Raw genomic sequence first — 24,196 nt, 5'->3', positions numbered from 1 at the left:
CAGTGCACCTTTGCAGTCCAACCAATCAGCTTGTTGGTCAAAGGAGAGAGGAGAGAGAGCGTGGGTGTTTCTTGTGCAGAGAGAGGAGAGGAGAGAGAGCAGGAACCCCGCCATTCTTGTGCAGCTTCTGCCCCCAAAAAAAATCACTCCTTTTTATTTGCTTCACCATTTCCCTCCCTCCCCATCTTTAAAATCTTTTCCCCCATAGAACTTTGGCCGCATATAGTACTCCACTACAGTGTCCTAGTAGTAACCGGGGAAAGAAAGCAAACTTGCTGAACTAGAGTAGGCGTCTCCTCTTGTCTGTCTTCTTCCTCGTTTCGTGGCCAAGCCAGCAAACCAAGAAACGGAAGCAAAGACCGGCCAAACCAGAAGAGCCGAGCCGAGCTCCTCTCACATGGAAGGGAGGGTGGGCATTGCGGTGGCAGGTGGCCATGAGTCCGGTCTCGGCCTGTTCAGGGATGTTTCCATGGCGGAGGCGGAGCCGCATGGAGCGGCGAAAGTGGAGTACGGCTCCTCTCCCTCCTCTCCGTCCACGTCCCTCACGCCGTCCCCGCCGCGGGCCGAGCCTGGCCATGGAGGAGGAGGAGGAGGGTACGCTGCTGCGACGCCACATGCGTGGAGCTTTGGTGCCGAGCAGGAGAAGCCGAGCGAGGCCGGCGGCGGGGACAACGGCAACGGCATGCAGATTCCGGGGCACGGCGAGCACGCCGCTGGCTTGAGCTCCGGGCGGCGCAGGGGCCGGCCACGCGGCTCCGGGAGACGCCAGATCCTAGCCACCCTAGGTGCGTATGCTCCCTCTGGAACCAGAGCTTCGGCTTCCATTTTTGCTGTTTAGGTTCTTGCCATGTTTGCTCCGCCTTGTGCATTTCTGTTCCATTGCTACTAGGATGGGGTCCAGTTAGGGTGGTATCCGTTAGGTCAGCACTGCTATTCTTGACTTCTCTTCTCATCTTGTCGCATCCATCTCTTATGTTATTAAAATGATTCTGATGGTTAATCTCCCATTTATTCTCACCAACCTTTGCCTTGTGTCGTTCTTCAGCTTCTGCTCCCCATTTATTCTCACCAGCCTTTACTTACTACTATGGATTACTAGTAGTAGTACAATATTTTTCTAGGAGGATTAACTAGTCGGCCTAATCTGCTACTACATGATTCAGATGATTTCGTTAGATTCATAGATATTAACCTTGACCAAGGTTCCCGTTTCTTACTCTCCAGTAGTAGAAATTTAGATGATTTCGTTAGATTCATAGATATTAACCTTGACCAAGGTTCCTGTTTCTTACTCTCTAGTACTACTAGTTCAGTGACCTAGAAAAATTAGCGCAATTGTTTGCCTGATTGTCATCCTTCAACACTTGTGGTTTGTGAAGGGGAATGGTATGCTCTGTCTGCTGGAGGGAGCTTCACACCCCATGTCATCATCGTCCCCGCTGGAGAGGTAATTAACTAGCTATCTTTGACACTGTAAACCTGAATTTTCCCTTCACATGTTATACTTAGCGCTCAGTGGTTTGGCATTGTGATCCTTGTTCACAATCTGAGAAACACTTATATGTTCTTATTATCCGATTTTGTTATGCAGGACGTGGCGGCGCGCATAATGTCGTTCTCCCAGAAGGGTCCACGCTCGGTCTGCATCCTCTCTGCCAATGGGACCATCTCCACTGTGGCATTTAATCAGCCTGGCTCATCTGGATCATCCGGTAGCACCTTCAACTACGAGGTATTGAATTTGCTGTTTGCATCTTACTCACCTGTTTAGCTATTGATGAATCTCTGTTGAGTACTTGAGTTGTCCCAAAGTAGTACGGAGGCTGCACTTATTTGTGCTTATTTAGCTAGGTTCAGAGTATTGCCTGGTACAGTAATGCAACTTGACTAATGGCTATGTACATGTGGAGAGGCGAATTTTCTCTCCAATTTAAATGGTCCCGTTGCTGTATTTTGTTCGTGTCTCCCTGATACCAAATGGCAACACCTCTTGTATCTGATTTGCAGGGTCTGTTTGAGATTCTTCAGCTGACTGGCTCCTTCACAATGGCCGAGGAAGGCCGGAGGAGGACCGGCGGGCTCAGCGTCTCACTTGCTGGCCCGGATGGCCGTGTCGTTGGCGGCGTAGTGGCTGGGACACTCCGTGCTGCCACTCCTATCCAGGTACAAACCTGAGTACACAACCCACATCAACTGCAAATTACCAATTCACTCACTTGCACAAGTAGATAAAACATAACATGCCGTTACTTTGTTTGTTCATCAAAACGCATAATGGAGCACATATGGATCGCACTTTGAAGCCATATTTTCCTATTTCTCTAACACAAACCGTCTGGACAGGTGATTGTGGGGAGTTTCCTACCAAACAGTCTGAGGCAGCATCAGAGGAGGATGGGCCTGCAACAACCATCTGCCGCACTACCGGCGACTGCCGCCCCTCCTCCGGTGCTCACAGCTGCAATGCCCATATCTCAGGCAGCTCCCAGCAATGACCGCCATGCGCCACCAGTCCCCGCGGCACCCCTACAAGCTCGTCCTAACATGGAGCACGCTGCAACCACCGGGACCATGAACCTGAACTCAAGCTCCACCGGTTTCACCATGGTTGGTTGGCCTGTCAGCAGCGCGCAGCCTATGAGGCACATGCCATCCCCTGATATCAACCTCTGCTTGACACCCCAGGAGTAGAATTGGCTGCCATTTTGAATTGGTCTCCTCATATCCCTGACACTCTTTTTAGGCATGGCTGTAACCTGCCATGGTAACAAATTATGCTCTATCCTAATCAGGTAGGTCAGCAGTTCAACATCTGGGGGAGAAGCTAGGCTAGAGCGAGGTCAGTCAATTTAGCCCTAATCTGGTAGTGTGATAGATCTTGGTCTTGATGATCCTTAATTAGAACAGACTTGACAATTTGTTCTGGTGTTCACTGTGATTTCTGCCATTGCTGTAACAGTAACAGTAGTACCTTTTTTCTATGGGAGGTTACTTTAGTACTCTAATCGGTGGTTACCTTCCAAGTTCATGTGTAGTCTGTAGCATGTTTCCCTGAGCCACTGGCTTCTGTTACATTCAAGTAGTGTGATTTGCATCTGCGCTCAACATCCGACGACCCACGGATGAATTGACGCTTCATTTGTCATGACACATGGCTTCACTGGGCAACAGGTTAGTGACATGTAGTGTCATTTTATTCAAGGCCGATGTGGCGTAGCCCCCAGGTTCCATATAACGATGAGATATGAAGTAGCAACTTATAAATAGAAACGTGAGGGCGCCGTTTTGAGACCCTCCCCATGTGGTGGAAGCAGTGGGTTACTTAAAAATGGATTACATTATATCGGAAAACTTAAAATAGCGGCTAAGTTACACGGGTAGCCATTTATTTGCGAACACTCAGAATTGTATTTTGAAGTTTCAAAAAATCCAAAACAAAATTCTAGAAATAGACAATGGTGTATAGTACAATCTGGGGTCAAATCTCAATTCAAACAACTTCATATTCTAGGCTACACAAAAAAGACAATTTCTGACAAATTTTATAGTGAACAGTGCACATTTCAAGACTAAAAGTTGTCGGATTTTGTCAATTTCGTGTACCCAAGAATACAAAATTGCTTGCATTGAGATTTTACACTATTGTAGCATACGCCATTTGCAACTGCTAGATTTTTTTTTCATATTTTTTCTAAAACTTTGAAATACAAATTTTAAATGTTTGGAAATAAAGAGCTACATGTAGCTCGCATAGGAATTAATACCCTCTCGGTTAGGATTTTTTCTGCTCTGGCGGCGGCGACGCCGTGTTGAGATCTCCCGTGGTTACCGTGATCCCCGCTGCTTCTCTTCGCTCGCGCACCCTCGGCTGCAGTGCTCCGCTCCGATACCTGCGTGCTCTCTCCGCTCCCTCACGTCCTTCCCCACGCTTCGGTGCAGCCTCCGTGGGGGTTGCTGATCCATGGCGGAAGAGGCTGGCGGCTCGGGGCCCGCAAAAGGAAAGGAAGCGGAGATTGAAGACATGTTTAGCCATCTGGAGCTCAATGAGGAGGAGCTTGATGAGGTGGTCATATCTGTGGACGAGGCCAAGGAGTACCAGAAGGCTGGCCGGTGGTTAGCGATCGGCCGTGTCCTCACCTCTCGGAACTTTAGTGCTGAAGCTCTTTTCGCGAAGATGAAAATTGTCTGGAACTTGTCCCGTGATCCAATCTGTCGGGAGGTGGGTGAAAATCTCTTCATCTTCCAGATGCACTGCACGGGGATTGGAAGAAGGTCGTACACCAAGGACCATGGACTTTTCGTGGATGGGGGGTGCTCATTGAAGATTATGATGGCCTGAGTACCCCTGAATCTGTCATCTTTGATGGTATGTATGTCTGGGCCCAAATTCATGGCATACCAGAGCTCTACCGCAAGCCGACTATTGTTGATGATCTCTCTCGCAAGATCGGCCTCGTTAGGGAGACTCAGCTGTCCCCAAAGTTGTTTTTCGAAGGGAACTATGTTCGGGTCAGAGTTAGAATAATTGTTGCAAAAGCTCTGATGAGGTTTGTTACCTTAAATCTCCCGGAGGGGAAGAAGCGTCTGATGATCAAGTATGAGAAGATCCCATATTACTGTAAGCACTGTGGGCTTCTGGGACATAATCATGAGGAGTGCGGTGATGGAGATTGGGAGGAAAAGCAGCTGCAGTGGGGATCCTGGCTTATGGCCTCACGTAGAGCTACCCAACCTGTCCCTGCCCCTCGGCGGTTTACCCCTCGAGCGCCAAACCGTGGTGGTAGGGGTGGCAATGGGGCTGGGGATCCGTATCGTCCCCGGAAAAGATCATCGGATGATGCTGAACTTGATAAGGATGATGACCTGACTGACACAGGTACTAGCCCGATAAAACCCCCAAGTGTAAGTGCTGAAGTTATTCGGGAAGAAAACCCTTTGGCGTTGAAGCTGGATTTTGCTGATGAGAATACTGCGAATTTACCTGAGGAGGTGCAAGAAGAAGGGACGGTGGATCCCACAGTTCCTCCCCTTCCTCCACCCTATGTTAAGTCAAGGACTCGGGCGAAAATCCAAAAAACTGGTACAAGCAAAAATACAATGGCAACATCGGCGGCCTCCCTCGAGGAGGACCGCCGGGCCCAATGAGTATCCTAGTCTGGAACAGTCGGGGTCTGGGGCAACCCGCGACTGTTCATGAGCTGGGCATCCTTGTTCTGACCCATAAGCCTTGCTTAGTCTTCATCTGTGAGACTAGGCTGTCAGAGGATCGTGTGCGAAACCTGCGCCACCGTCTGGGAATGGACAAATGCTTTCATGTCAAGGGAGATGGTAGCGGAGGAGGTATTGCCCTGTATGCGATCGAGGGTATTTCTGTGGACCTCCTGTCTTTCAGTTCGAGACATATTGATACACATATTAGTGGTGGACCTTTCCCACGGCTTTGGAGAGGTACTTTTGTCTACGGTGAGCCTCGTGCAAGTGACCGTCATCTCATGTGGGATAAGCTGAGACAAATGAAGCCAAGATCTGCCGAGCCTTGGTTGATGATTGGGGATTTTAATGAGGCAATGTGGCAAGAAGAACACTTCTCGAGATCAAGAAGAGCTGAGCGGTTAATGCTTGACTTCCGGGAGATTCTATCTCACTGCGATCTTCATGATCTAGGTTTTATTGGTACCCCGTGGACATATGATAACAAGCAAAAAGGGGAGCGGAATGTAAAAGTTCGGTTGGATAGGGCGGTGGCGAGCCCTGCCTGGTCGTCGGCATTCCCAGATATGCGCCTGAGGCACCTGGTGTCTCCTCGTTCGGACCATTGCCCGCTGTTATTATCTGCTGAAGAGAAAAAGGACTACCCACCAAGAATTAGGCGCTATGAAATTATGTGGGAACGGGATGACTCTCTCGCATCGGCTGTTGAGGAAGCTTGGTCAAGGCGTATCCCTACTGCAAATTTGGGTGATGTACACACTTCCCTGCGTATGGTAATGAATAATCTCTACTCTTGGAAGGCCTCACACTTTGGCTCTGTACCCAAAGAAATTGAAAAGAAAAGGAAGCTGTTGGAAGCTGTGTCTCAACTCCAGGATCCTGAAAGTGAATGTAAGAAGCTGCAACTATCAAAGGAGATGGATGAATTATTGTATCGAGAAGAAATAATGTGGTTGCAGAGATCACGTGTGGCCTGGTTACGGGAGGGTGACAGAAATACTAAATATTTCCACCGCCAAGCTACTAAGCGGAAGAAGAAAAACCGAATCAATAAGTTAAAGCGGACCGATGGCTCATTTACTTCGGACGCCACTGAGATGGAGGAGCTTACTCGCACTTTCTTCCAGGGGCTGTACACACGTGATGATGACATTGATCCGTCGATCATTACGGACAATCTTCAGCAACTTGTGGATGATGATATGAACAACACTCTCTGCGCAGATTTCTCGGAGAAGGAGATCAGCGATGCATTGTTTCAGATTGGCCCTCTCAAGGCTCCTGGCCCCGATGGTTTTCCCGCCCGTTTCCTCCAACGAAACTGGGAGCTTCTGCGAGATGATGTGGTTCGCGCTGTACAGCGTTTTTTCACGGATGGAGTAATGCCGGAGGAGGTCAATGATACAGCTATTGTTCTTATTCCAAAAAAGAATGACCCTGAAGATATTAAAGATTTCCGCCCTATCAGTTTATGCAATGTTATTTTTAAGGTGGTCTCCAAATGTCTTGTTAATAGACTGAGGCCGATGTTGGATGGCATCATTTCACCTACTCAAAGTGCCTTTATACCAGGAAGGTTAATTACAGACAACGCGCTCATTGCCTTTGAGTGTATACATTCAATCCAGACTGGTTCGGTTGCTAAGAAGAAATTCTGTGCGTATAAGTTGGATATGGCCAAGGCCTATGACCGCGTGGACTGGAGATTCTTAGAAAGGGTTTTAGCGAAGCTGGGCTTTCACAGTACTTGGATTCGGTGGGTTATGGCTTGTGTTACCACCGTTCGGTATTCGATTCGCTTTAACGGAAAAATATTGGATCCTTTCACTCCGTCGCGAGGTTTACGCCAGGGCGATCCTCTTTCCCCGTACTTGTTCCTCTTTGTAGCTGATGGCTTGTCTTGTCTGATCAGGAAGGAAATTGAAGATGCGACACTCCGTGATTTGCATATCAGCAGGAATGGCCCGGGAATTTCACATCTCCTCTTTGCGGACGACAGTTTACTCTTCTTTGAGGCATCCACGGAGCAAGCTCTTATTGTGAAATCAATACTGGACCGATATGAGCGAAGCACGGGTCAAATGGTGAGTTTGGGTAAATGCTCAATTCTATATGGAGATCAATGCACTGCGGATAACCAGAATGCTATTAAAGGTATTTTGAAATATGAAACAACCTGTTTTGAAGAGAAGTATTTAGGCCTCCCTGTCCCTGAAGGCAGACTTAAGAAATGAAAGCTGCAATCTCACAAAGAGAGGTTCCTCAAGCGGGCCTCCGATTGGATTGAGAAATATATGTCGGGAGGAGCAAAGGAGATCCTTATAAAATCTGTCCTGCAATCCCTGCCTACTTACGCCATGGGCATTTTCAAATTCCCAGTAGGGTTGCTTGATGAATTGTCACATATTATCAGAGATTTTTGGTGGGGCGATGAGCATGACCGGAGGCACATTCACTGGATGTCCTGGGAGAAAATGACTAGACCAAAATCGCATGGTGGCATGGGCTTTCGTGATCTGCGGGTTTTCAACCAAGCTCTCCTTGCGCGCCAAGCTTGGCGCCTGTTGCATTTTCCAGGAAGCTTGTGTGCTCGAGTCTTGAAAGCAAAATATTATCCGGCTGGCAATCTGTTGGACACGGCATTTATCCAGAACACATCTCAGTCGTGGCAAGGGGTAATGCATGGTCTGGAATTGCTTAAAAAAGGAGCTATATGGAGAGTGGGGTGCGGCTCTCAGATAAAAATATACCGGGATAATCTGGATCCCAAGATCGGATGGGATGAAGGTAATTAGACCAAGATCAAACTCGTCGACGTCGGTGGGTTTCCGAGTTGATCAACTCTGGATACAATGACTTGGAACGAAACTATGGTCCGAGCTTCCTGTTCCCATTGGGATGCGACGGCAATTCTTGCTATAAAGTTACCGTCTAGGAGGTGTGATGACTTTGTCGCGTGGTTCCCTGAGAGCAATGGCATTTTCTCAGTTAGATCGGCTTATAGGCTGGGCATGCAGCCTGCACTTCAAGCTCTAAGCCGGGGACAGTCAAGCTCTGAACCGAATGGTGATCGTAGTATATGGGACTTGGTCTGGAAAGCTCGAGTGCCGCATAAAATGAGAGTTTTTGCATGGAAGGTAGCCACGTCAACCCTGGCTGTTTGTGAGAATGTCCACCGCCGCATTGTGTCGGTGGATGCCATATGCCCCATTTGTGGTGTTGAATGCGAGGATGACCATCATGCTCTTGTCCGATGCACTATTGCTCGAGCCCTTCGAGATGAATTGCGGAAGAGTTGGGATCTACCGTCAGAGGAGAACTTCTATCATACTGGTCGTGAGTGGCTGTTTCATCTTTTGGCCAACACCTCTTCTACGAGGCGGGCGCAAGTTATTTTCTTACTTTGGAGAGTATGGCATCACAGGAATGATATTATTCATGGAGACGGGAAGGCATCTGTCGCGGCGTCGGCGCCTTACCTGGTTAATTATTTGAACTCATTTCATGCAGTTTCGTCTACTTCCTTTGATCCTAAGGGGAAGGCACCGATGCATCCTATTCACGCTAACCAGGAGCGGCGGAAGGAGCCCGCCTGGATCGCGCCGAGGGAAGGTGAGCTGAAGGCTAATGTGGACACTGGATGGGACCCGTTGACTAAGAAGACTGGTACTGCGGCTATTATCCGGGACCATGGCGGACAGGTGGTTGTGGCGGCATGGCACTCGGTGGAGGGGTGTCTCAGCCCGGAAGAAGCTGAGATTCATGCTGGTTTACTTGGCCTCCGTCTCCTCATTTCTACGAGTAAAGGGCCAGCCACCTTGGAGTCTGATTGCAATCGGCTTGTCAATACGTGCCAGGAGGAATCCGTTGACAGATCTACGCACTGGGCTTTATATAGTGAATTTAAAGAGCTTCTGAGGGTTTATAATCATATTTCGATTTGTAAGGTCGATCGTAGGAACAATAGACCTGCTCATGCTTTAGGCCAACTAGGAAAAGCAGGCTCTAGTGGCATCTCTTGGGGATCACCACCGAGCTGCGTCTCGGACTTGGTCGATCTTGATTGTATGAACATTGTGTAATCCCAGAACAGCAGGTTTCTTACGCACTCTTTTCCTTACCAGGGTACCGAAGGGGACTGGAAGGTTTTTAATGAGGCGGCCTGCTGTTCTTATATATAAAGTGTTCCTACTTCAAAAAAAAAAAGAGCTACATGTAGCTCGGCCTCCAAAATGCCACACTTGTTTTATTACTTAAAAGATTTAACATCAAACGTCCTTTTGTTGAAAGGTACTTTATAATATCTCTAGCCGCTCAAAATTGAGTCAAGATATGTATAAATAATTGAGAGGGGATTTGGTGACTAGGTGTATACGTGAGCACCCTCTAGATGCCACACGATCTGCGTTGAGATCCGGTTCTCGTCAATTGGATATGTTGCCTTGACGTTGTCTTATCCATCGCTAAGCATACTTGGCGTGGGTCCTACGTGATTTGAAAGTGCATCTGGCCCACTATTTGAATTCAAAAAGGTGGGTCCTACGTGATTTGGAAGTGTTGTTAGTGCTGATGTGGTTTGCTAACCCAACAATGATTGTAACAGTGGATTGCTAGATGTGACACGTGTCAACCATCGGATGCGTGCTCACGTATACACCCGTTCACCAGGCTTCATCCGATAAATAATTTAAGGAATAGGTTGGTTTGGGTTGAAAGGAATTGGGTATTCATATTATTATAATTTATTCATAAGAGAGAGTATGGTTTAGGTCAGAGATGAAAATAAGTGGCCTGGGTTATTCCCATATTTGACAAGGTTTGGATCAATACTTGTGAAGTTTAAGATATTGGTAAAACCTTTATATGAAAATTTAGTTCCAAAGAAATTTGGAAGCATTTTCATTTCCTAGGTTTTTTGATGTACTTGAAAAGTTTTCAAGGATGGGTATGGGTTTGGCTTACGATAGGGAGAAATCCACTTGTCATTCTATCTTACTTAAATTGTGGCACTAAGTAATTGCTAGAGACAAGATTATCACGATGGCTTACTCATAGAATTGACCCACAAATGTGTGAGGCATGGTTCATCTCAACATATATTTCTAGAGTTTAGGGTATTAGGTTGAGCAAGATAGATTTGCCTTTCAATCAGATGATTATCTTTGATTGATTTATAGGGCTAATTTGAAGTAGTATGCATGGACACATAGTATAGTCATGGCTTAGTAATCCAAAGCAAGTCAAGACTATACCCTAGTTTTGGTCGATTGGGCATGTGCTAAACAATTGTTTAGCACGTAGGTTTAATGATGGCCAGAGAAGGTGAGTTAAGCATCAAGTTTTATTTATTTTCTCGTGTGATGTTTACTTTTATTTATGGATCTTACTTTTGCCTTCTTAATAATAGAAGTTTACCAAAAGTGATATTAAAGCTATAACACTCAGCATGATTAACTAGTTCTAAATCATCAGCTTGGGTGGAACTTCACTTTAACATGTTTTATCGGATAGTTTATTTTTTTTCAGATTTTACATGCATGAATGCAATCTACATTTGTGTCTCATCGATTTATAACCTTTAAAGCTGGGATGCTATCGTGGTGGCATTTGGAGGCTGTTTTCTGTACTTTTTGTAGAAGTGGAGTAGTGAACAAAAGGACCAGTGGATGTATCAAATGGTTGTAGGTTGGTTCCGAGGTTTTCTTTTTCTCTTTTTTCGCGAAAACGCAAAAAAACATTGCGTTTCGATGCATTGATTGAAAAAAGAAGTTGTATTTACAAGTCCAAAGGGTGGACTGACACCCATGTCATACAACTCAACCCAAGAAACCTAGTCTAAGGGATAAGTTGACGTAGCCCTCGTGCTCCCGCATCTGCCCAAGATCTCGCCTTAGCCTTGATCGTGTTGACTAGGGAGGTCACCGTAGGCAGTTCGTTGTCGAAGATAATCACATTCCTATGCTTCCAAATCCACCACGCAGTGATCATAACCAACGACGAGGTTCCTTTACGCATATGGCATTGGTTGGAACACACCACCAGCGTGCACCACTCCGTGAAGTCCCCTTCAACAGCGGGAGGTCCGACAATAGATCAAATCCAGGAAAGGATCTCATGCCAGATAGTCCGCGAGAACGGGAACCTAGTAAGAATGTGTGTCATAGTCTCCTCTGTCTGGTCACAGAACACGCATCGCGGTCGTGAGGCAACTAGCGGCGCGCGAGCCTCTCACTCGTCCAACATCTATCTTGGCAGGCCAGCCAGATGAAGAACCTCACCCTAGGTGGCGCCCAAGATTTCCAGTTCAACTTCCAAGATCTCGACACTACCGACCCTTGGAAGAGGGCGTAGTAGCAGGACTTAGAGGAATACTCGCCATCGGCCGTCCATCGCTAGACAAGCTTGTCTATCTCCTCCACCAACTGCACCCTCCGCAACCTGGACCAAAGCTGAACGTACTGCCAGAGTGCCAAGGGCCTCATGGCTCCCGTAATGTCCGTGATCCAGCTACATTCGGTAAGCGCCTGCTCTACCGTACGATGCTTCCCGAGGCGTCGTGGAATTAGCGCTAGTAAATCCGGCGCTACTTCCCCGACTGACCTCCCATCTAACCACCTATCCTCCCAGAACAGAGTGGAGGATCCATCACCCAGCACCATGATGGTGGAGGCGAAGAAGATGTCACGCTCGTTGCTAGTGAACTGCATATCAAGCCCGCGCCAAGGTCGCAAGGGATCTGTAAGCATATCCTCCACCTCCATAGGCTGATGGCCGTTTGTGTGAGATCAGGGATACCGAGACCTCCATAGCACAGTGGCCTACACACCCTGTCCCGGTTTATGTGGCAGTGACCACCATTAACCTCCTTCCTACCAATCTTATCCACCTCAGGGATTGCAACGAGCACCGAGCGTATGAGGGTAAGTCGCCCTGCTTTAGGCATCATAGATGCCTTCCCCGTCGGCAATTTATCCCCAATCCAGTCGATCGCCGGTTGGATCGCACTAGCCGTGAGCCGGCGAATAGCTAGGGGTATGCCCAAGTACTTTACGGGGTAGGGTGCCACCTGGCACTCCATAATAGCCGCCGCACCCGCGGCTACTTCCTTCGAGCAGGCGATCAGGGATACTGAGCATTTGGCAAAGTTGGTGCGCAATCCAAAGGCTTCGCCAAAGACCTCGAGGATGCCATGAATCGTGAGCAGATTCGCCTAAAAACTATGTAACCTTGCTTGGCTTTTTATGAAAGCTGGGGGTTCGTCAGCCCTTTATTCTTGGAAAAGACGAGTGCAATAACCTCTTTTTACTTGCTTGAAAATTATCTAATAATCTAATATGGTCATAGATTTTCTTCTACTCCTGTAAGATAACGTGTATTTCGTGCGAGTACATTAGTATGTGTATTTTGACGATGAGAGCGTCAACTCGTGCGAGATAAAGTGCTCCATCCCGCTATGAGCAATATGGCGCTAGTGAAGGAGGCGGTGGGAATCTGCATTTGGGCCCCTTGTGCGGCTTCAGGGAGGAAGGAAGGTGCGTGGGGCGCTGGTCTCCACCGCAGGAAAGCTATCGACAACCCCTCCCCTTCGCCCCCCTCTTCGGCTCGGCCTCGCTAGCACTTGGTAGTGGTTGCCGGTCGCTGGGGTGCTGCCAACCACAAACCGGGCTAGGACCATGGAATTCAGGGTGGCGTCCCTAAACACGGGGTGGGGCCACATCAACCTGGTGGTGGGTGGCGGCTGGTGCCGCATGACGCACTCCTTGACCGTGTAGGTGGCGGTGGACAGGGGCGTGGTGCAGAGGTCATCTCTATGGATCTTCTGCGTCAGATCTGAAGATGTTGCCTTCCCGTGGTCTTCCCCCAGCCTTGGATTCTTTCCGTAGGTGGGGCTCTGGATCGGGGAAAACCCTTGGCTGATGAAGACAGCCACGACGTCGACAATGTTGCATGCGTCGTTCTCCTTCTTCAAGGCGACTATGAGTTATACTCCCCCATCCCTGACTTGCATGTCTCGGGTGAAAACCACAAGCATCGGCATGGGCGTTGGTGGGGCTCTGGCGTCGTCCCCTCCTTGGAGGCACCGCCATGAGATTGCAGTGTCAATGGACGATTCCAACGGCGACTGGTTGGTAGCTGGTAGCGGTTGTTCTTTGGTGATGTGTTGTGGCTAGCCAGGTGCTCTACTCCCCCGGAGTTGTTTGCTTGCCGGCCGGTCGATGCCCTCGAGCCTGGGCGAGAGAGGAAGGCTCCCCTCTCCGGTAGAAGCAGCCTCCCGGCTTCGAGCCATGTTGCTTGATTAGGCCTCACACCGACACATCTTTTTCACCGCATCTTCGTTGGTGTCTTCTTGCGATAACTTAGGTCTTGGCGTTGTGGTCGGTGCTATAGCGGCGATAGTGTCCGTGGGTGGCTGCGTGGTGAGGCGGTAGTGCTATGAGTTCCCCAATTACATATCAATGGCCATGCATGCTCAAGGTGTGCTGCTCCACCTCTTGACAGGTGCGGCGCCCCCCGATACGGGGCGAGAAGGCAGAGTGCTTTCTTCGGAGGTGGAAACATATGGCATTGTGTTTTCTCCTAAGATTGACAATGGTGTGAGTCCTCTGTGATGCGCTATCTTCTGTGACTTTCTTTTACCGTTTACGGCTTCTCTAGCGGTCCAACGCGTTTTTTTAAATTTTTCATTGATAAATATACATAGTTGACAAGTTTAAACAAAATAAAAAGCATAGGATAATATTAAAACACATGGAATAATATAGAAAAATCAACTGGGCGTCTAGTCGTTGCTGGTGAGGTCAACGATCTCCGGCATATCCCATTGCCAGTCTGGCACCAGCGGCGATAGACGGTATACCGACGGTGGAGGAGGAGGAAGGGTAGCCAACATCGCCGGCTCGGGCCACAGATCTCACACCACGGGAGGAGCAGGAGAAGGCCCATTCTCCTCGCGCTCCTGTGTCACCAGCCTCTCCTGCGCCAGCGCAGACTCGTCTACTAGCCGAGCTAGTCGAGCTCGCTCTGCGAAATGGCGAGCTGGATGGTCTCATCCTCGTTGAGATCCGGCGGCTGGTGCTCCGGATCCCACGCCGCGCCGCCGTTGTTGAAGTTCTCGCCGCTGTGGTCGATGTCTCCGTCCTCGATGATGTCGTTGGCTTCACCCTGATTTTTGTCCTGGTCCTCCTCCTTGTCGTCGTCGCCTTTGTCGTCGACCTCCTCGTTGTTGCCTTCCTCGTCGTCGTTCGTGAGGCCGGTCATAACTTCTCGTTTGAAGAACTAGACATCTCCGAGGTATCCTGCTTGGCGGCGCGGGTCGAACTCCCACGTCCCGAACGATCCAATTGCATGAGTTGATCTCGAATGCCAAATCGTCGCGCAGATCCGGCAGCAGTATGAACCAGCGGCGTCGGACCTCATCGCGTCGCTTGATGGCGTGTATTTCACACGTTCGTTGGGCAACCCCAAGAGGAAGGTATGATGCGCACAGCAGCAAGTTTTCCCTCAGAAAGAAACCAAGGTTTATCGAACCAGGAGGAGCCAAGAAGCACGTTGAAGGTTGATGGCGGCGGGATGTAGTGCGGCGCAACACCGGAGATTCCGGCGCCAACGTGGAACCCGCACAACACAACCAAAGTACTTTGCCCCAACGAAACAGTGAGGTTGTCAATCTCACCGGCTTGCTCGTAACAAAGGATTAACCGTATTGTGTGGAAGATGATTGTTTGCAGAGAACAAGTAGAACAAGTATTGCAGTAGATTGTATTTCAAGTAAAGAGAATTGGACCGGGGTCCACAGCTCACTAGAGGTGTCTCTCCCATAAGACGAACAAGCATGTTGGGTGAACAAATTACGATTGGGCAATTGACAAATAAAGAGAGCATGACAATGCACATACATATCATGATGAGTATAGTGAGATTTAATTGGGCATTACGACAAAGTACATAGACCGCCATCCAACCGCATCTATGCCTAAAAAGTCCACCTTCAGAGTTATCGTCCGAACCCCTCCAGTATTAAGTTGCAAGCAACGGACAATTGCATTAAGTATGGTGCGTAATGTAATCAACAACTACATCCTTAGACATAGCATCAATGTTTTATCCCTAGTGGCAACAGACACAACACAACCTTAGAACTTTCTCGTCATCGTCCCGGTGTCAATGCGGCATGAACCCACTATTGAGCATAAGTACTCCCTCTTGGAGTTACAAGCATCTACTTGGCCGGAGCATCTACTAGTAACGGAGAGCATGCAAGATCATAAACAACACATAAGCATAACTTTGATAATCAACATAACAAGTATTCTCTATTCATCGGATCCCAACAAACGCAACATATAGAATTACATATAGATGATCTTGATCATGATAGGCAGCTCACAAGATCCGACAATGATAGCACAATGGGGAGAAGACAACCATCTAGCTACTGCTATGGACCCATAGTCCAGGGGTAGACTACTCACACATCACACCGGAGGCGACCATGGCGGCGTAGAGTCCTCCGGGAGATGAATCCCCTCTCCGGCAGGGTGCCGGAGGCGATCTCCTGGATCCCCCGAGATGGGATCGGCGGCGACGGCGTCTCAGCAATGTTTTCCGTATCGTGGCTCTCGGTACCGGGGGTTTCGTCACGGAGGCTATTTGTAGGCGGAAGGGCAAGTCGAGAGGCGGCACGGGGGCCCACACCACGGGGCCGCGCGGCCAAGGGGGCCGCGCCGCCCTAGGGTTTGGCCACCCCGTGGCCCCTCTTCGTCTCGTCTTCGGTCTTCCGGAAGCTTCGTGAGAAAATAGGCCTCCGGGCTTTTATTTCGTCCAATTCCGAGAATATTTCTTTACTAGGATTTCTGAAACCAAAAACAGCAGAAAACAAGAATCGGCACTTCGGCATCTTGTTAATAGGTTAGTTCCATAAAATGCACGAATATGATATAAAGTGTGCATAAAACATGTAGATAACATCAATAATGTGGCATGGAACACAAGAAATTATCGATACGTTGGAGACGTATCAGCATCCCCAAGCTTAGTTCTGCTCGTCCCGAGCAGGTAAAACGATAACAAAGATAATTTCTGGAGTGACATGCCATCATAATCTTGATCATACTATTCGTAAAGCATATGTAGTGAGTGCAGCGATCAAAACAATGTGTATGACATGAGTAAACAAGTGAATCATAAAGCAAAGACTTTTCATGAATAGCACTTCAAGACAAGCATCAATAAGTCTTGCATAAGAGTTAACTCATAAAGCAATAATTCAAAGTAAAGGTATTGAAGCAACACAAAAGAAGATTAAGTTTCAGCGGTTGCTTTCAACTTGTAACATGTATATCTCATGGATATTGTCAACATAGAGTAATATAATAAGTGCAATAAGCGAATATGTAGGAATCAATGCACAGTTCACACAAGTGTTTGCTTCTTGAGGTGGAGAGAAATAGGTGAACTGACTCAACATTGAAAGTAAAAGAATGGTCCTCATAGAGGAAAAGCATCGATTGCTATATTTGTGCTAGAGCTTTGATTTTGAAAACATGAAACAACTTTGTCAACGGTAGTAATAAAGCATATGCATCATGTAAATTATATCTTATAAGTTGCAAGCCTCATGCATAGTGTACTAATAGTGCTCGCACCTTGTCCTAATTAGCTTGGACTACCTGGATTATCACCGCAATACATATGCTTTAACCAAGTATCACAAAGGGTACCTCTATGCCGCCTCGTACAAAGGTCTAAGGAGAAAGCTCGCATTTGGATTTCTCGCTTTTGATTATTCTCAACTTAGACATCCATACCGGGACAACATAGACAACAGATAATGGACTCCTCTTTTAATGCTTTAAGCATTCAACAACAATTAATTCTTTTCTCATTAGAGATTTGAGGATGTTTGTCCAAAACTGAAACTTCCACCATGGAACATGGCTTTAGTTAGCGGCCCAATGTTCTTCTCTCACAATATGCATGCTCAAACCATTCAACTCAGTGTAGATCGCCCTTACTTCGGACAAGACGAACATGCATAGCAACTCACATGAAATTCAACAATGAGTTGATGGCGTTCCCCAGTAAACATGGTTATCGCACAACAAGCAACTTAATAAGAGATAAAGTGCATAATTACATATTCAATACCACAATAGTTTTTAAGCTATTTGTCCCATGAGCTATATATTGCAAAGGTGAATGATGGAATTTTAAAGGTAGCACTCAAGCAATTTACTTTGGAATGGCTGGAAAATACCATGTAGTAGGTAGGTATGGTGGACACAAATGGCATAGTGGTTGGCTCAAGTATTTTGGATGCATGAGAAGTATTCCCTCTCGATACAAGGTTTAGGCTAGCAAGGCTTGTTAGAAACAAACACAAGGATGAACCGGTGCAGCAAAACTCACATAAAAGACATATTGAAAACATTATAAAACTCTACACCGTCTTCCTTGTTGTTCAAACTCAATACTAGAAATTATCTAGACCTTAGAGAAACCAATTATGCAAACCAAATTTTAGCATGCTCTATGTATTTCTTCATTAATGGGTGCAAAGCATATGATGCAAGAGCTTAAACATGAGCACAACAATTGCCAAGTATCACATTACCCAAGACATTATAGCAATTACTACATGTATCATTTTCCAATTCCAACCATATAACAATTTAACGAAGGAGAAACTTCGCCATGAATACTATGAGTAGAAACCAAGGACATACTTGTCCATATGCTACAGCGGAGCGTGTATCTCTCCCATAAAGTGAATGCTAGGATCCATTTTATTCAAACAAAACAAAAACAAAAACAAACCGACGCTCCAAGAAAAAGCACATAAGATGTGGCCGAATAAAAATGTAGTTTCAGGGGAGGAACCTGATAATTTGTTGATGAAGAAGGGGATGCCTTGGGCATCCCCAAGCTTAGACGCTTGAGTCTTCTTGATATATGCAGGGGTGAACCACCGGGTGCATCCCCAAGCTTAGAGCTTTCACTCTCCTTGATCATGTTGCATCATACTCCTCTCTTGATCCTTGAAAACTTCCTCCACACCAAACTCGAAACAACTCATTAGAGGGTTAGTGCACAATATAAATTGACATATTCAGAGGTGACACAATCATTCTTAACACTTCTGGACATTGCATAATGCTACTGGACATTAGTGGATCAAAGAAATTCATCCAACATAGCGAAAGAGGCAATGCGAAATAAAAGGCAGAATCTGTCAAAACAGAACAGTTCGTATTGACGAATTTTAAAATGGCACCAGACTTGCTCAAATGAAAATGCTCAAATTGAATGAAAGTTGCGTACATATCTGAGGATCATGCACGTAAATTGGCATAATTTTCTGAGTTTCCTGCAGGGCAGTGGGCTCAGATTCGTGACAGCAAAGAAATCTGGAACTGCGCAGTAATCCAAATCTAGTACTTACTTTTCTATCAACGGCTTAACTTGGCACAACAAAACTCAAAACTAAGATAAGGAGAGGTTGCTACAGTAGTAAACAACTTCCAAGACACAAAATAAAAACAAAGTACTGTAGGTAAAAACATGGGTTGTCTCCCATAAGCGCTTTTCTTTAACGCCTTTCAGCTAGGCGCAGAAAGTGTGTATCAAGTAACATCAAGAGATGAAGCATCAACATCATAATTTGTTCTAATGATAGAATCATAAGGTACCTTCATTCTCTTTCTAGGGAAGTGTTCCATACCTTTCTTGAGAGGAAATTGATATTTTATATTACCTTCCCTCATATCAATAGTAGCACCAACGGTTCGAAGAAAAGGTCTTCCCAATATAATTGGACAAGATGCATTGCATTCAATATCCAAGACAACAAAATCAACGGGAACAAGGTTATTGTTAACGGTAATGCGAACATTATCAACTTTACCCAAAGGTTTCTTTGTAGAATGATCAGCAAGATTAACATCCAAATAACAATTTTTCAGCGGTGGCAAGTCAAGCATATTATAAATTTTCTTCGGCATAACAGAAATACTTGCACCAAGATCACATAAAGCATTACAATCAAAATCTTTAACCTTCATCTTAATGATGGGCTCCCAACCATCTTCTAGCTTTTTAGGAATAGAGGCTTCGCGCTCTAGTTTCTCTTCTCTAGCTTTTATGAGAGCATTTGTAATATGATGCGTGAAAGCCAAATTTATAGCACTAGCATTAGGACTTTTAGCAAGTTTTTGCAAGAACTTTATAACTTCAGAGATGTGGCAATCATCAAAATTCAAACTATTATAATCTAAAGCAATGGGATCATCATCCCCAATGTTGGAAAAAATTTCAGCAGCTTTATCACAGTGCAATTTCAGCAGTTTTAGCAGTTTCAGGCAGTTTTTCGCGCTTTGCATTAGAAGTGGAAACATTGCTAACACCAATTCTTTTATTAGTATGAGTAGGAGGTGCAGCAACATGTGTAGCATTAGCATTACTAGTGGTGGTAATAGTCCAAACTTTAGCTATATTCTTCTCTTTAGCTAGTTTTTCATTTTCTTCTCTATCCCACCTAGCACGCAGCTTCAGCCATTAATCTTATATTCTCATTAGTTCTAACTTGAATGGCATTTGCTGTAGTAGCAATCTTATTATGATGATTCTCATTAGGCAAAACTTTTGATTTCAAAAGATCAACATCAGCAAGCAAGACTATCGACTTTAGAAGCAAGTATATCAATTTTCCCAAGCTTTTCTTCAACAGATTTGTTAAAAGCAGTTTGTGTACCAATAAATTCTTTAAGCATGGCTTCAAGTCCAGGGGGTGAGTTCCTATTATTGTTGTAAGAATTTCCATAAGAATTACCATAGCCGTTGCCATTATTATAAGGATATGGCCTATAGTTGTTACTAGAATTGTTCCGGTAAGCATTGTTGTTGAAATTATTATTTTTAATGAAGTTTACATCAACATGTTCTTCTTGTGCAACCAATGAAGCTAACGGAACATTATTAGGATCAATATTAGTCCTATCATTCACAAGCATAGACATAATAACATCAATCTTATCACTCAAGGAAGAGGATTCTTCAACAGAATTTACCTTCTTACCTTGGGGAGCTCTTTCCGTGTGCCATTCAGAGTAGTTGATCATCATATTATCAAGAAGCTTTGTTGCTTCACCAAGAGTGATGGACATAAAGGTACCTCCAGCAGCTGAATCCAATAAATTCCGTGAAGAAAAATTTAGTCCGGCATAGAAGGTTTGGATGATCATCCAAGTAGTCAGTCCATGGGTTGGGCAATTTTTAACCAGAGATTTCATTCTTTCCCAAGCTTGAGCAACATGTTCAGTATCTAATTGTTTAAAATTCATTATGCTACTCCTCAAAGATATAATTTTAGCTGGGGGATAATATCTACCAATAAAAGCATCCTTGCATTTAGTCCATGAATCAATCCTATTCTTAGGCAGAGATAGCAACCAATCTTTAGCTCTTCCTCTTAATGAGAAAGGGAACAATTTTAGTTTAATAATATCACCATCTACATCTTTATATTTTTGCATTTCACATAGTTCAACAAAATTATTAAGATGGGCAGCAAGCATCATCAGAACTAATTCCAGAAAATTGATTGTTCATGACAAGATTCAGTAAAGCAGGTTTAATTTCAAAGAATTCTGCTGTAGTAGCAGGTGGAGCAATAGGTGTGCATAAGAAATCATTATTATTTGTGGTTGTGAAGTCACACAACTTAGTATTTTCAGCGTTGGCCATTTTAGCAATAGTAAATAAAGCAAACTAGATAAAGTAAATGCAAGTAAACTAATTTTTTTGTGTTTTCGATATAGCAAACAAGATAGCAAATAAAGTAAAACTAGCAACTAATTTTTTTGTATTTTGATTTAGTGCAGCAAACAAAGTAGTAAATAAAATAAAGCAAGACAAAAACAAAGTAAAGAGATTGAGAAGTGGAGACTCCCTTGCAGCGTGTCTTGATCTCCCCGGCAACGGCGCCGTAAAAGAGCTTGATGGCGTGTATTTCACACGTTCGTTGGGCAACCCCAAGAGGAAGGTATGATGCGCACAGCAGCAAGTTTTCCCTCGTGAAAGAAACCAAGGTTTATCGAACCAGGAGGAGCCAAGAAGCACGTTGAAGGTTGATGGCGGCGGGATGTAGTGCGGCGCAACACCAGAGATTCCGGCGCCAACGTGGAACCCGCACAACACAACCAAAGTACTTTGCCCCAACGAAACAGATGAGGTTGTCAATCTCACCGGCTTGCTGTAACAAAGGATTAACCGTATTATGTGGAAGATGATTGTTTGCAGAAAACAAGTAGAACAAGTATTGCAGTAGATTGTATTTCAAGTAAAGAGAATTGGACCGGGGTCCACAGCTCACTAGAGGTGTCTCTCCCATAAGACGAACAAGCATGTTGGGTGAACAAATTACAGCTTGGGCAATTGACAAATAAAGAGAGCATGACAATGCACATACATATCATGATGAGTATAGTGAGATTTAATTGGGCATTACGACAAAGTACATAGACCGCCATCCAACCGCATCTATGCCTAAAAAGTCCACCTTCGAGTTATCGTCCGAACCCCTCCAGTATTAAGTTGCAAGCAACAGACAATTGCATTAAGTATGGTGCGTAATGTAATCAACAACTACATCCTTAGACATAGCATCAATGTTTTATCCCTAGTGGCAACAAGCACAACACAACCTTAGAACTTTCTGTCACTCGTCCCAGTGTCAATGCGAGCATGAACCCACTATTGAGCATAAGTACTCCCTCTTGGAGTTACAAGCATCTACTTGGCCGAGCATCTACTAGTAACGGAGAGCATGCAAGATCATAAACAACACATAAGCATAACTTTGATAATCAACATAACAAGTATTCTCTATTCATCGGATCCCAACAAACGCAACATATAGAATTACATATAGATGATCTTGATCATGATAGGCAGCTCACAAGATCCGACAATGATAGCACAATGGGGAGAAGACAACCATCTAGCTACTGCTATGGACCCATAGTCCAGGGGTAGACTACTCACACATCACACCGGAGGCGACCATGGCGGCGTAGAGTCCTCCGGGAGATGAATCCCCTCTCCGGCGAGGTGCCGGAGGCGATCTCCTGGATCCCCCGAGATGGGATCGGCGGCGACGGCGTCTCGCAATGTTTTCCGTATCGTGGCTCTCGGTATCGGGGGTTTCGTCACGGAGGCTATTTGTAGGCGGAAGGGCAAGTCGAGAGGCGGCACGGGGGCCCACACCACGGGCCGCGCGGCCAAGGGGGGCCGCGCCGCCCTAGGGTTTGGCCACCCCGTGGCCCCTCTTCGTCTCGTCTTCGGTCTTCCGGAAGCTTCGTGAGAAAATAGGCCTCCGGGCTTTTATTTCGTCCAATTCCGAGAATATTTCTTTACTAGGATTTCTGAAACCAAAAACAGCAGAAACAAAGAATCGGCACTTCGGCATCTTGTTAATAGGTTAGTTCCAGAAAATGCACGAATATGATATAAAGTGTGCATAAAACATGTAGATAACATCAATAATGTGGCATGAAACACAAGAAATTATCGATACGTTGGAGACGCATCATCGCTCTCGCCCTTATTAAGCGGCATAGGAGGGACTGGCACGCGATGAGCTTTAAGGTACCAGCCTCCTCCCATTAGACGGCATCTGACCATGGCACCGGTCGGTTCCCCACCGGGACTAGTTGCACTTCATGGCTTTTATTTTCTGTGCTTGTAGTTTTGTAAGCTGTTTTTCCGCACTATTTATAACTGATAATGGAAGGCTTCATTAATTTAAAATGGGCTATCCTATCAAAAAAAGAGAAATATTGAACATAGGGAGTAAGTAGATTTCTGCTGCTGCAAGGTTTCTACGACGGTGTTACTAGTGAGATCGAGAGAGGACTAAACTCTGCAATTGCGGTACGAGAAGATTTCTCGCGAGAGCGCCGACTCAACCTACCCCGTACGCTTCGATGTGCCAAATCGACACCAGACACGTGTCTTGACACGACCATATTTCTGGAGCTTGACGTGGCGGTACCAGTCCAGCCCGTCCTCTAGACGTCGCCTCCCGCTTCCGCCATCTTCCCCACTTTTCTAGAGCCATCTTGAGTTCTCCACCATTCCACCGCCCACCGAAACCCCGCGTCCTACATAAGCCTCGCCGCCGTCGCGTCTCTGCTTATCTATCCCATCGCGCCCATACAGTCCTATCCAGAAGGACCAGAACTACGGATCAGTCGATCCAATCCAAAAGATGGCGCACATGCGCGTGGTGCACCGGGACGAGGAGGGCCACATGGTGAAGGAGAAGGTGCCGATCCCGGAGACGCGGCACCCGGACACGGCGAGGCACTTCGAGCGCAAGTTCGAGGAGAAGGGCCTGCACCGCTTCGAGCGCCACCCGGCCAACGGGCCCCGCGGCATCGGCGCGCCGCCGCCCAAGTCGGGCCGCGGCGGGAAGTTCACCTGGGAGGGCCCCGACGGGATCGTCGACAGCGAGCTCGACCCTCTGCCGGCGGCCATCGACCGCAACGACCCCAACTACGAGGAGGAGGGGGAGGGGGAGATGGAGGATGTGGCCAAGGAGGCGCTGGTCGGGGAGGTGGAGGTGGCCAAGGTGGCCGAGGCCAGGGATGGTGTCGCCAGGGTCGACGTCGCGCCGCCGCTCCTGCAGGACCTGCAGTAGGTGGAGTTGGCTCAGCGCCGTGTGAGCGTTCCTTGTGTGTGTTTGTGCGGACATGTGAGTAGCTATCAATAATCAAGCGTGGAACAAGCTCTAATTTACTTCTGTCTTGCCTCTGAGTTCGGAAATGTTCGGTTTATTTTGGCTTAACTAGGAAACATATCCGTACGTTGCAACGAAAAAATTACAGTAATAAATTTTGGATCAAAACTGTCGCGACTCAAGTTTGGCGCCAAAATTGATCAACATCGTGAAAGCGTCAAATTCAATTCTCCATATGTCAACTTTGAA

At 46.4% G+C, this 24,196-nt stretch overlaps 2 protein-coding genes across 2 annotated transcripts; both read left to right on the top strand.

Moving 5' to 3' along the window:
* The first annotated feature begins 397 nt into the window (after window positions 1–397).
* Window positions 398–2,691, top strand: LOC124652007 (AT-hook motif nuclear-localized protein 7-like). The gene is made up of 5 exons (XM_047191029.1): window positions 398–785; window positions 1,380–1,447; window positions 1,592–1,732; window positions 2,008–2,163; window positions 2,344–2,691. The coding sequence occupies exons 1-5, from the start codon at window positions 398–400 to the stop codon at window positions 2,689–2,691; spliced, it is 1,101 nt and encodes a 366-aa protein (XP_047046985.1).
* Window positions 2,692–23,462: 20,771 nt separating this feature from the next.
* Window positions 23,463–23,908, top strand: LOC124656308. Its single transcript, XM_047195077.1, has one exon. The coding sequence runs from the start codon at window positions 23,477–23,479 to the stop codon at window positions 23,906–23,908; it is 432 nt and encodes a 143-aa protein (XP_047051033.1). The 5' UTR covers window positions 23,463–23,476.
* Window positions 23,909–24,196: the final 288 nt, after the last annotated feature.

Source organism: Lolium rigidum, chromosome 5, assembly GCF_022539505.1.
Source record: "Lolium rigidum isolate FL_2022 chromosome 5, APGP_CSIRO_Lrig_0.1, whole genome shotgun sequence".
Lineage (NCBI taxonomy): Eukaryota > Viridiplantae > Streptophyta > Magnoliopsida > Poales > Poaceae > Lolium > Lolium rigidum.
Note: the sequence above shows the minus strand (reverse complement) of the source record. Positions and strands in the feature narration are given on the sequence as shown.

Coding starts and splice junctions, on each gene's coding strand:
- LOC124656308 (XM_047195077.1), top strand. CDS start 23,477: ATGGCGCACATGCGCGTGGTGCACCGGGACGAGGAGGGCCACATGGTG.
- LOC124652007 (XM_047191029.1), top strand. CDS start 398: ATGGAAGGGAGGGTGGGCATTGCGGTGGCAGGTGGCCATGAGTCCGGT. Junction 786..1,379: donor CCAGATCCTAGCCACCCTAG/GTGCGTATGCTC, acceptor TGGTTTGTGAAG/GGGAATGGTATGCTCTGTCT. Junction 2,164..2,343: donor GTGCTGCCACTCCTATCCAG/GTACAAACCTGA, acceptor CCGTCTGGACAG/GTGATTGTGGGGAGTTTCCT.